Raw genomic sequence first — 13,687 nt, forward strand, 5'->3', positions numbered from 1 at the left:
CTGAATTTTTCTTTAAAATACTTTGTGCTTTTGTAAGTCTACATGTATATCTATTTATTCAATAATTTCACTTACAGCTATGAGCTCTTAGCTACATATTCAAGTAGGTTTTATGTTAAATGAAGAACATGCAATTAGCATCCAACTATGATGAATTTAGTAAAAGTGATTTACTCATCATTGTTTAGGAACTTGATGTCAGACACACTCTTAGGATCTGATTCAGCAAGATGGCATTTAGGTGCCTTACCCTCAAAACTCTTTCTTTTCACACTTATGTGGTCTTTCACTTGGTGCAGTTCATACCTGTAACCTTTTTAGAGAAAGGAAAGAGTTTTAACAAATAACAACTTATTTCCAGACCCAGTCGTGGTTAATTTATAGAACAAATCAATCTCATGTTCACTGAGTGAAATACAAATAAAATCACATGTCATTGTTTAATTGAGTAGAGGAAAATACAGGATGCAGAAGAAATTACCCCAGTAAAGGGAACCCTTTTTCTATGAGTATTTGGTACTTTTTTTCTTTTTGCCTTTTTTTTTTCTTCTTCTTCTCTTTTTAAGTTTTTACATTGTTTTCCTGATCTTATTCTGAGATCTGGAGTCATATCAATTTGAAATTTTCACTGAAATCCAATCTGGTCACCTGGAATAGAGTTTCAGCTCGAATGAACAAAGGGATGGAGAATTCAGGCTGACAAAAGGTGGTCCTCTGCTATTAACCCTGACTAGTCAGGGTTAATTTATCCTAACCTAAGAATGAAATCAAACTTGCTGAGCAGTAAGAGGGAAGAGCACATTGCCACTTGGGTGTCATAAAAATAACTTGTCCCACACACCATCTTTTAAAATTTCAAGTGCAGGGACTTTGTAAGCACTAGAAAAGCCAGTTAATAATCTTCTAAACTCCTTGTCACAACCTAAATGCTTTTAGATCATGAGAGTTAACTGGACTGTAGTTAGTAAAACATGCATGAAACTGCTGCTGCTGCTTAGGTTTTATCAGTAGCAATGAAGTAACTTCAAGAGCAAAACTTCCCTGCTCATGGATATATGTGTCCAAAGCATTGGAGCTGTATTGCCTCCAAAAGAGTACCCGGGCACTGATGTTCCTTGAACTGAGCACTCTTGGGTGAGGCCTGTCCTTTGTCTTGATGTGCTTCCAGAAAAGAAAAGTTCTTTGAGCTAGTAAAGGACAGTTGTGTATAATGAGTGATACACTTGAAAATCACCGTAACCTGGTCCTTTGTATGTTAAATGCATGTCAGAGTGCCGAGTTCTTGAAAGCAGACCACCGTTGTGCATTCTATGTGTTCTTGATTCCCCGTTTTGGCAGGGTAGAAAGTAGGGTCTGTTTTAGCTCTTTGGAATAAATTTCTGATGAGGAACAGGCAGGATTTTTTTCATTACCTGAGGTTCCCTCATTTGTTTTGTTACATCCTGTTTCAAACCCTCCCCATTATTATCTACAGAGTTTGTTAAAGTGGCCTTTGAGTTAATTCTTTATGCAAAGGCAGTGTAGGTTTATGCAGGAGAACCTGTGGATAGGAGGAGTCCTGAAGGATGTGGGAGATGGATTTCTCTTCCTGATTTCTGGTTCCCTGAAGAACTGGAGTAGAAAACACTCTCCAGCTGTGGCACTGCCTGCGCTGCACCAGCACAGAGGGAGAAAATGCTCCCTAGAATTGGGATGTGCACTGCCTGCTGTCAAGCCCTCCTTGGTGTTGCCTGACTCAATAAATACATTCCCAGCAGGAATAATCTCACTGGCAGTTTGACATGGAAAGCCAGTGTCAGTCCCAGTATCAGGCTGGCAGGAATTTACTTGTGGTATGTATTTCTGATTTCTGTACTGCCCATGGACATCTGTTGTGGAAAGGAATTTTTTGCCAACTGCTATGTAAGTAGCACATGCCAAACACCTCAGGAAGTTATCAAAAGGACAGGAAAAATGCAGATACTCTGTTAAAAATTCTGTTGTATTTCTTGCACAGATGCTACCATTTTATTAGATTAATTCCTTATTTTAAACTGCTTATTGAATACGAATGTGGTTCTCCCATTTCCTTCTCTCCCTGTAGCAGTCCTTCCCTCAGGAATGAATCAGGTCTTTTTTAATAAATATGGAAGAACTTAGCCAGAAGTATTAAATCACATGCTATAAAAATAATCTAAGGCTTTAAACCTGTGACACTTCATTTTCTGATGAAACTGTTCATGGGTGATCTGAACTCTTTCCAAAACAGTTTTATTTCCTTTTAGATGCACCCAAGCCACCCACAGAAGAGACCTACATTCGCTCAGATGAGTATGGGACTTCTGCGAGGTTCAAAAGATCATCTGCTAAAATTCAGAAAAATGGAAGTCTAAATGTTGAAACCCTTGTTGTGGCAGATAAAAAAATGTTGGAGAAACATGGCAAGGAAAATGTAACAACATATATCTTAACAGTCATGAACATGGTAGGGTGTGGTGTCACTAAAGTGTCTTTTGACTGGGGAATATTGTTGTGTCAGAGTAGGATCTTTATTAGACAAATACTGATAACAAAAAGAACAGAGACGCCTTATGCAAGCCCTTCTTCAAGCCTCATCTAATGCAGTACTTTTATCAAAGAGCTTTTAAATATGCATCTTTAAAACATCACAGCTCTGGCACCAGTGCTGTAGAGTAAAAAAAATAAATTAGAAAGTACTTAAAATGTTAAATTTTAAAATACTTCCTGTGTAGTACAAAATAGGCAGATACTCTAAAGTTGAAACTTTCATTGAATATCATGAAGCTTTATCTGTTTCATCTCACGTCTCCTAGAAACACTTATTTGAGAAAGCACATTTCCATAAAATTGATATCATTTGACTAGAAATACATTTTCCTGCATAGCCTTGCTCTTTACTTTTGTACTGCAAAACTTGAGCGTGAACTTTGGCCTTAATTCCATTTGATCCAGGAGACCAAGGACAGATCAAAGTCAATAGAAGGTTTTCAAGTTTTTGACTAAGTGCAGTTTGGGGCATAATTCTTCTGGTTTGAGCTCTTTTGGATTAATCCTACAAGGTATATAACTCCATAAGTTAGTACTGAAAATTGAAGTCCAAGGCAATAACTCAGTACATATGTTTAATCTATTAAAAAAGGATAATGCATGCAACTGATATTTCCTCTCCAATAATCATTGCAGGTCTCTAGTCTGTTTAAGGATGGAACAATTGGAAGTGATATAAACATTATTGTTGTGAGCCTGCTTCTGTTGGAACAAGAGCCTGTAAGTTGTGTCAGAATTTTTGTCTGAGCTACTTCATTTGCTGCTGTTCATTGGGAGCATTGGGTGCTCCCATGTTATGTGTTGGGAGGTTTCTTAAGGCACAGAGTGTGAGAAAAAGATTAAAACTGCCAAAATCTCCAAAATTGCACTTTCTACTTTTCACTGCTTCTTGGGTTTTGATTCTAAATTCTTCATTTCATATAAATATTCTTTAGAAACATTGAAATGTTTCCAGTCAGATAATGCCTAACATTTTCTAGCGTTTCCTTGAGGAGAAATGGCTGGAATAAGAAATCTATTTAATAAGTATTTAAATAAATGGAATAATTTTGAACTGGGCTTTCCAAGGTGTGGTCATCAGAAGCGGTAAGTAGTCAGAAGTCCCAAACTGAAGAAAACATGTAACAAAAGTGGAGTGGAGCCAATTCATGTGTCAAGGGTGCTGAGACAAAAAAAGACAAAAATCTCTTTTGCTGAAAAGAAACTTGTGAAGGGTTGAGCTACGTGGATAATACTCTTCTTCCCCAGCAATTACAATACATTATAATCACAATATTGAATATGTCTTGATGTTCAGAATTCTCAGGAATCAAATGTATTTGTACACTAATTCCAGCCACCAGCTTTGGAAATATCTGTTTCTGGGGAGAGGCCCAGTTTTGTTTTACAGTTGTAAGAGATTCCCTCCTCAGCTGACTCAGCCATCACAGACAGTTAACATGGGAATACATAAGCTGATGTGGAACAAATATGAAATATTCACTCTCTTTTCCCTAAGCAACTCTTTCAATCTCCTTTCTCACACACTGCTGGAAACACCTTGTCTGTGTGTCTGTGCCCTCCCTGCAGGGCGGGTTATTGATCAACCACCACGCTGACCAGTCCCTGAACAGCTTCTGCCAGTGGCAGTCTGCCCTGGTTGGGAAGAACGGGAAGCGCCACGACCACGCCATCCTTCTGACAGGCTTTGACATCTGCTCTTGGAAGAACGAGCCCTGTGACACTTTAGGTATGACACCAAAACACGGACTGGGAAACCTGGGGGTGCCCACAGCAGGAGCTGAGCTGGTTTCAAATAAAAGAGTCCATTTTTGCACATTGTTAGTGTTGTTCTTAGTCTTCTTGAAGAGGACAGGACAGTATTAATTTTGGATTGTCACCTTTTCAAGGAATATTTTTGATTTTGAGAATATTTCTGAGCCACTCTATTTTCTTTTTGTGACTGCTTGCCTTTTTTGAATGGGATTCCTCCCTAACTGGAGAGCAGTAAAGGCATCGTGGGGGGGTGGATTGCAGGGAGAATAATCTTTAGAAATAAAGTGTGGTTGAAGAGGTTAGGTTTGATTTATACTTTTTATATAGGAGTTTCTTTATTATCAAATAAAAGTCTGCTGTAATTCCTCCACGATAAACCTGATGGAGTAGACAAGTGTCTCCATGTGCCAAAATAAACTGGTTTATTCGTGCAGATGATATGTGAATTTGGAATTCTGTAGATGAACAAGCTATTTTACTGCTTCCTTCCTTCAGGATTTGCACCCATCAGTGGCATGTGCAGCAAATACCGCAGTTGCACCATTAACGAAGATACAGGCCTTGGACTGGCTTTTACAATTGCTCATGAATCTGGACACAAGTAAGTTTCTTCTTCTGTAAGCAAATATGTAAGTGAATGGAAACATAGCCTATTTAATATAAATCAGTTAAATATAGATCATTTGGATTGGCACATTCTAAGTGTAAATCATTTGGAAGCCCAAGGAGTGGTGGTAAACAGGGTTCCATCCAGCTGGTGACTGGTCACCAGTAGTGTTCTGCTGGGCTCAGAACAGGCCAGTCCTCTTTAATACCATTGAGATTCCCACACTGCTCCCATATTCTGGTAGGCAAATCCCTTCTGGTATCCCTGTGGTTGCTCCAAAAAGAGAGGGGTTGCTGCAGGTTACTGCAGCTCCACTGGAGAGGTGATCTCTCTGGGTCTCTTGGAGGTCTCCTTTTCCCAGAAGACCCAGTGTCTCATAAAAAATTTTGAACCTGTCCTTTGTTCTCTCTACCTGTTTAATGAGTGATTTGGGTAAAACCCACCTTTGTAATGGTTTCTGCCTTTCTGTATTTATGTCCATTGGATTTCCATTGGTTTCCATTGTAGAAAGACTGTAATTTTCTTAGAACCTGGTGTCTCTCATACAAAACCAGTAATAATCTTTTGTGGAGCTTCAGCAATTCTTCAGATTGTTGAATTAAATCTAAACAAGGTGATCAGGTTTTGTTCTGCTCTTTTTTCTCCTAATAATTTTGAATTACTTTTCCACAACTTTGTGCATGGTTTTGATTTCCAGTTTAGCACAGTTCAAGCTGGAGTCTGTCTCACCACTGGCAGTAGAGAAGCAGAGTTTCTCTGTGTGGGACAAACCTAACATCAAGGCTTAGTTAAAAGATCTTTATTTTTCAGCAACATTAATGCACAGAAAACCTTTGGAAAGCAGTGGTGCTGTATTCTGCTGTATTCTGCTGATTGGCCAAGGCATGAAGCCTTCCCATTCTGCCTGACTGCATCAGGACTATTCAGTTTTCATTGCACTGAAATGCTCTGCAGTACACACGATGACCTAATGTCTACACGAGTGACCCTTTCACAGGTTTCTGTACATCTGAAGGGAAGCAAGGAATTAAAGAGTAATCCAGCTGCCACTGAGGCCTGTGGGAATTGTGCCAAAGCATTCAAAGAACCAGATATGTAATATGAATATTGTGTGATCCTCCTGTCAAACTAATGCAGTTTCACTGACCTCAGTACATTTTTAATGCCCTTCGATCAGTATTAGGAGAGAATCAGGCCCATAGCTTATTTTTCAAGAATTATCCCATTTAGTCTCTTGATGTTCTCCCTTTTTTTTTTCTTATTTGCTTTGAGAGATTCGAATTGGATTTTTTTCTTTTTTTTTCTTTTTTTTTTTTCCTTTTTCCCTTTTTCACCACTGCCTTTGACTCACATATTATTCAACCTTTCCTTGGTATACTTCCACGCTCCTAATAAAATGCTTCTTATCTCCTGGGAAAAACCTGTGCCAGACACAAAATGCCTTTATGATAATTTGTCATGTTCATGGTCCTGAGACTACCTAATATGTGATGTAAGACAACAAAGACAACAAAAGTTTGTTTTTGTGATACAGAGATTCTTGGAAGTAAAAAAACTGTGCCAGCTTTGGAGGTGCTGAGGTCCACTGTGAATGTATTAACCAAAGGTCTTAGGGGGGGAATATCACACTCTGTGATCCACTGAAAGCTTCAGTGGTTAGACATTTGACTGTTTTGTTAGACATTTTAATGATTTTCTAAAGTTTGTGTTTTTACCTGAAACTTAACAGTTCCTCTGGGTGTTCAGAGCCCGTTGTGTCAGTGGGTATAAACTGGGCATTCTCTGGCTGCAGTGCAGGGGAGCACAGTATTTTATGAAGGGTTCTAAAACACCCGCTCAATTGGTACTTTTTTTGTCCATTTATAGGAAGAGCCATATATTTTAGGAAGTTTGGAGCCTCAGCTGGTGGCAACACATGCAGTAACTCTGATGAGCCTGTAATGATTTATAGCAGTAGAGGCTTGAGTCCAGTAAATGAGATATTCCCTGCACATGCACAGATTACATTTATAAAGTCGCCAGTGTTCTACAATATTGAAGTAACAGATGATGAAATTTCTATCCCAAACACATTGGAATTCACAGATGTCCCGTACAGTCAGTAAAATCAGAACAGGGAAAGGAAAACCCCTAAAAATTAGCTTTATTATATCAATAAAATACCTATAATTTGTAACTATAATGTGATATTTTTTATTATTGCTTATTATTCTTTATATCATCCTAACACCTCTCCTAGTGAAAGCAGGGCCTCTTGATGCTCAGACTGAGCAAAACACCCCATAAGAGGCTGTTTTCCCAGTAAGAGGCACTATTCCCATTAAACAGTTCCAGTCTAGACAAAATGACACTGTATAACAAAGGTGAGGAAACCAATGTGATTCGCCTGAGATAATATAGCAATTTGGTGGCCAGAATTAGAAAAATAGTAATATTTTTATATTCATACTTCTGTATTCTATTCATTCACACCCATTTCCTTTGCTACAAATGGAGCTCTGTAGCTCTTCCCTCTAATCAGGAAGGCAGTTATGGTGTGTAAAGTACATTCCTATGGGTGGTGTTTCCCTGGATTGTGATCTCCACAACATTCCTGTTCGCAGGCATTGTCCCTGGGCAGAGACAGGCTCACACTGCTTTGCAGGTTTTAAGCTGACAGATCCCTAGGAAAGGCCAAGTGTGGTGAACACAAAATCCATGATGTCCATCCACCTCACCATGGAACTGTTCTTCTCTGGGGCTGAGAAATGGGTAAACTGGGAAACCTTGGGCACAGGCTGCAGCTCCTCTGTGCAGTGTCCTGTCGCTGGCTCCCTGTGCAGCACCAGTGTGGCTCTTCCTTGGAACCTGACCATGCTTTCCCATCAGTATGTGATGACAAAAAATGCTGCTAATTGGAACTTATACCAATGCTAATTTGTATGGTGCATAAGTTTTCATCCCTTTGGAATGAAAGGGATGAACTCCACCTTCCCTATGGAGTTCAAGCATAGAGCTGTTACCCAGAAAGTGTTTCTTTTCCCCCAAATTTTGTCTGGCTTCTGTTTAATCTAGACTTTCTCTCTCCCACCTGGTTCTCTTTTCAGCTTTGGGATGATTCATGATGGAGAAGGAAATGCTTGTAGAAAAGCTGAGGGAAATATTATGTCTCCCACACTTACTGGAAACAATGGAGTGTTTTCTTGGTCTGTGTGCAGCAGGCAGTATCTCAACAAATTTCTCAGGTAGGTCAGATGTAAATCTGGGCCAGTGCCAGGGAATGCAGTTTTAGTAACTGGGCTTGAATTCTTGAACAGCATAAAAATTACTGAAGTGTGAAATTCTCCTCCTTTAAAATGTGCTCAAACCCTTGCAGTGTGTGAGCCCACATGCTCAGGCTGCTGCAGCATTGAGGTGGTGTGGCCTGGAAGGGCTTTTTTGTCCTGCCTTGTTTCAAAAGCATGAGTTTCACCCTCCAGGAATACCATGCAGTAATGACTGGTATATCATTCTTTCCCAGGCATTCCTGTCAGCAGCTGGGTTTCTTAGAGAATGAGTAGGAAGCGTACACAAAAGAGGGCAGACACAGTGGTACCAAAGTCATTACAAAATGTAAATTAACATCAGTGGCCTTTCTCACTGGAGTTTCTCTCTTGATCTAGCTCATGTCACGAGTAAGGGCCATTTTACATTTTTCACATCCTGTTTCTGGGAGAAACAAAAAAGGAGAAAGGGAAGGTTGTCCGTTTTTTTTTTTTTTCCCAGTGTGTTGTCATTACTCAGTGATGCCTTTAGAGGAACTGTTCTTCAATCACTGTTTAATTCGTGATTACATTAATCTTTCCCTTTTTTTTGTATTATTTTTTCCCTTATTGATGGGTAGACTATACAGAAATACTAAAAAATATGAAGGAGGTATTTTGAGCAAGAGCAGCGCAGGCATTTCAGATGTTAATTCCTTAGAGTGAGAAGCAGGCACCTCGGTAGGTATGTGGATCTGGTCCTCCTTGAATTCCCAGTCAATATCTTTGAGTAGCAGCCAGAAAAGGTAATGGAGTTCTGGGTTTTTTTCATGCTGCAGTGATGCAATATATTTTGTGTACAGAAGCAAATTGCAAGCTAAAAAGTCACATGAGCCCTCCATCCTGCCATATGGTCCCAGAGCCTGACACTTGGGAGGCAAATCCAGCATGGAGTGACCTTCTGTGCTCAGGGGTTCTCAGGCAGAAACGAAGGGGAAAAGGTGGAGCTGGGAGCTGTGCTCTGCACAGCCCAAAGCACACACCCTGCAACAGCCTCCTGGCAGCTCCACACAGGGCAAATGCTGCAACGGGACTCTGTGCCTGCTGCTTCTGCTGGCTCCTGATTTGGGAATCCACTGAAGGGAAAGAAGCAGAGGAGGTCAGCTCGCTCTTGGTTATCCAGGAATACAGGGAGGCAAGGAATTTGTCATCATTCCTTCTTGTTGTCACAACAGTCCCAAAGCTTGGAAATTCCTTAAAACTTTGCAGGTCAGGCTACCAACAAGATGTCAAGAACTTTTGGTTCCTGCACACAGATATTCTTGTTTCAGAGCATATCTCTAAAACTAGTTAAAGGTACTGTATACCTTATTATGTATTTGTGCTGGTCTGTAGCAAATGCAAATATTTTGATGTCAAGATCATAGTCATGATTGATTTGCTTTCTCATTACAGCACAGCTCAAGCTGCCTGCCTGATTGATGAACCTAAGCAAACAGGACAGTATAAATACCCTGACAAACTGCCAGGGCAGATCTATGATGCTGATACGCAGTGCAAATGGCAATTTGGAATGAAAGCAAAACTGTGCAACCTCAGCTTTGTAAAGGTACCTGTCGATGCACTTTTGAGAAGTCACAATGGCGTGAGAGAACTGCAGTACACTGAAAAAGGACAAGTACAGGGCTCTTCAGAGGCCTGGGCTGTTTCTCTGCCTTATCTGGCTTGGCAATTTGCTTTGAAGGTACTGGCCTCTTCTGAGGAATATCCCAGTCCCAGGGGAGTTTCAGAAGGAAATGTGTTCCTTCCAGGAGTCATAAGGAGGGCACTTGAATCCACATGAGCCATGAGCCCTTGCCTGCTGTGCTAAGGGAAATTAGCAGGCAGTAGAGTTTTGATCAAAGCTTGTGTGGGGTAAGAAGGACTCAGTTTCTTGTGTTTTACTTTTCTGACAGCAGAAAGTCTGGGAGAGATCTATGGGGTTATTTTAGAGCAGTGAATGTAACTTATACTCTTGACTTCATGATGAATGATTAATTTAGATTAACCTATTGTTTTAATGACTGTTACACTCCTTACTGGTCTCTTCAGAGAAGGCATTTTTTAAAATAAGCTGGAGTGCTCATTCTGAAAAAAAAGTATGGTAATTTCTTTTACTCCTGTTATTATCCTGGAGTATTTTGATTTATTATATACTAACCACATTATTCAAGTGGTGGCAGCTGTGTTTCTTCCACAGCTAATAGACAAGGAAGAGGGAGTGAACGGCACTGTGCACAGACTGCCTTTCCAGATATCTTCTGTGGTTTAGAAAAATCTTGTCTCTTCATAGTATTATAGTCCCTGCAGACACGATGAAATTTTAGCCATGAACTTTTTAACACTTTATTTGTGTTCTATTATAATCTCACACTCAATATAATTTTAAGAAATATATTGTGAAATGGTGCATAAACAAGAAGGCAATATACAGGGTACATCTCTGCTAGGAAACTTTAACCCAGGCTTTTCCAAATTCAGAAAAGTTTATTTATACCTCTTTTAAGGTAGCAAAAGCACATTTCATTGATTGTTCTTTTAAAATACCAGGAAATAATGGAAATTATGAGCACTGTAGCAAGTACTGTTTCCTTTTCAGGATATCTGCAAATCCCTTTGGTGTCACAAAGTGGGTCACAGGTGTGAGACAAAGTTCATGCCTGCAGCAGAAGGAACAGCTTGTGGGATAAGTATGGTAAGTTGTTTTATAAATAAAATATTGTCATCCTAGCTTGAGTTTAGACTCTGTTTGGTCAAATACAAGCTCCCATCAAAACCAGTTTTAGCCAGATCCCTCCAGATTTGCCATCCTGGGCTTTGAGATTGCTTTGTAAATGATTCCACTGTGGTGCATACTCAGGATGTGGCCTCCCAGTGGTACCTGTCTGATGGCAGGGCCTGGAGCCCCTCCCAAGGAGCTGTAGGATCAGATATCTCTGGCAAATCTAAATCACTAAGAAAATACATGAATTATAACAGGAGTTAGGTCAATGCTTCTAATTCCACTCTGATATGAGCATACCTTAAGCCATACTAATTACTGTACAGACTAAGGCCATATTTTCATCAGAGATCACCACTAAAACAGCTTATTTGTTTGAGTCAAACCTTCTAATTTACACTCATCTTCTTTGTTTGTATTTACCCTCATTTTTTTGCATTTATTTGAGTTGAACCTTCTAATTTACTCTCATCTGTAGTCATGCAAAATATTTTATTTACCTATAAGGTTTCTTCTAGCAGAACATTGTTTTGCTTTTCAAGTTACTGACAAATGTTCTATTTTGCTTTTTCTCTTTATGCAGTATTTCCTAACTGAATCATAAAAGGAAGACATGTTAGCAGAATTCTAGGAGAATTCTGTGTGTAAATTCCACAGGAAGTGTTGAGGCTCTGCAGCACAGGGCCATAAAGTAACATGGATTTTTGGGGGGAAGAGTAAGGCAAAAGAGCACTCTTCAAGATAACAGTTTTCAGAATTTGCTTCCTCAGGGATCTTCAACTCAAAACTTGGACAAATATTAGAACATTACTTATCTATGTCACTGTATGGATCAATGTGCCACTCCAGAATCCTCGTCTTGCTGCAAGCTGTTCATTGAGTTCAGTGGGTGACCGGGTTAGGATCAAGCACTGGAGCTATTACATGTGTTTTGTTTTTTTTTTTTTTTTTTCTTTTTTGCATCTCCTGGGTGCTGCTAACTGTGTTTTCTGTCCCTGTTTTGCAGTGGTGTCGCAGAGGACAGTGTGTCCGGTACGGTGACCACGGGCCCAAGCCTGTCCATGGCCAGTGGTCTGCCTGGTCCGAGTGGTCCGAGTGCACTCGCACCTGTGGAGGGGGGGTCACCTATCAAGAAAGACACTGCAATAATCCAAAGTAAGACATAGATATGGAAAGGTAGTATTTTTATGCTATTCATGTTACTAGGACAGAAAATGAGCACGGTCCATTTCTGCAGGGAAACAGTGTGTGTGGAAATGTTTGTAGGGCTTTCTGCCATGCCCAGTATGAGCAGTCTGTGGGAGGAAGACAGTTCTATGTCCTGTCACCAGAAAGCAGAGGCTGGCTGCAGACTGCTGGAGTACCTCAACATCTCCAGCCCAACTTGCTTCATTTATTTTGGGATGCTACAGTTTATCAAATACCTGCAGAAGTAAGGAAGCACTGTACAGACATTTTTATATTTTACACTTTTAAATTTTACATTTGAGGAAGCACCATACAGACATTTTTATACCTAACAGAGAGCAGGAGAAAAAGATCTTAAAAGCTATTAAGACTTCTACTGAGATCTTATTATCCAGGATGATAAGGACAGATGTCTTTGCATGTCTGTCGTGTTCTTTGCATTCATTCATGAGTCAAACGAAAGTTGCTGAACCCTGCAACTGTGTGCTAACTCATGCCACATTTTTTTTAATTTACCTCTAATTAATATCTTATGTCTGTAAACACTATTCATAATGGTAAGTACTTAAAAGTAGATTTAAAGTGTTAACTGACCAGCATCTTTCCCAAGTGCTCAACCCACCACAACTTACAAAAAAAAAAAGGATTTCCCTGTTTTATTTCATACACAAATTCAGCAGGCATAGACACATGTATTCCTCATTGCACACAGTAAAAGCAGCATTTAAACTGCAGTAATAAAAAAAAGAGAAAATATGACACAGTTTATATGAGGCTGTAAAGAAGCCTCACATCTACTATACAGTGCTGCAGTATAATATCCATGCTTCATATACTATGTTATAGGAGAATGTGAGTTAGTTAAAATAGTCTTTATTACCCTCAGCCAAGCCAATTTTTGCAGATCTGTAGCAGAGCGTTTTGTCAACCTTTTTTGCTGTTTCTCAGTTCATTTTCATAAATAAAATCACTTGGATGTTTTCCTTTGTTAAGCAGTTTAGCACAAGAATGCAGGGTCTCAGAGGCCATATGTGTATATTTTGGTCTTCCTGCTTTGGTCCCTGCTTTTCGTGCTGAATGTGTATGGCTGCACATTGTTCTTTGCATTTCTGCATAAGCTCCCCCTTGCTCTCCTTGTGTGACAGGAGAATGTCCAGTGGAAATGGTTTCGTTTGGTGCACTGGTGTGATTGATAACGATTTCTGGGGTCTTCAGAGAGAATCTCTTTAACGTGAAGTGTGTCAGCTGCTGTAGCATTTGGAACTTTCCTTCGGAGTGAACTCTCTGTTCTAATGAAGTAAGATTTGATGTAACCAAGTCATACTTGGTACCAGAGCTGGATCATGTTTTCACTAGATTTAATTCCATTGTATTAGTGGTAATCCAGTTAGGGCAAAGAGAAGATGGTATAATTCTCTCTCAGAATGATGAGAGAATTGATGGAATATTACATTGATGGAATGACAGGAGTATAAATAAGCCACACAACAGTGCACAAATGTCCAGGTAGCTGTATTTGCTATCACAGCATTTTGTATGAATGTGGAATCAGAAGAAAAGTAATATAATCTATTTTCAATGCTACACCACACAGAATGATTTAAGGAC

General features: G+C 39.7%; 1 protein-coding gene across 2 annotated transcripts in view; it reads left to right on the forward strand.

The window, feature by feature from the left end:
- Positions 1-13,687, forward strand: part of ADAMTS18 (ADAM metallopeptidase with thrombospondin type 1 motif 18) — a 79,176-nt gene that overhangs the window by 29,694 nt on the left and 35,795 nt on the right. For both annotated transcript variants that reach the window (XM_068202532.1, XM_068202531.1), the window contains exons 5-12: positions 2,265-2,464; positions 3,184-3,267; positions 4,117-4,276; positions 4,798-4,903; positions 7,996-8,133; positions 9,586-9,739; positions 10,769-10,864; positions 11,898-12,046. In XM_068202532.1, coding sequence (XP_068058633.1) covers positions 2,265-2,464; positions 3,184-3,267; positions 4,117-4,276; positions 4,798-4,903; positions 7,996-8,133; positions 9,586-9,739; positions 10,769-10,864; positions 11,898-12,046 — 1,087 coding nt within the window. The remainder of the gene's footprint in view (positions 1-2,264; positions 2,465-3,183; positions 3,268-4,116; positions 4,277-4,797; positions 4,904-7,995; positions 8,134-9,585; positions 9,740-10,768; positions 10,865-11,897; positions 12,047-13,687) is intronic.

This window comes from Anomalospiza imberbis, chromosome 12, assembly GCF_031753505.1.
Source record: "Anomalospiza imberbis isolate Cuckoo-Finch-1a 21T00152 chromosome 12, ASM3175350v1, whole genome shotgun sequence".
In the NCBI taxonomy this organism is placed as follows: domain Eukaryota; kingdom Metazoa; phylum Chordata; class Aves; order Passeriformes; family Viduidae; genus Anomalospiza; species Anomalospiza imberbis.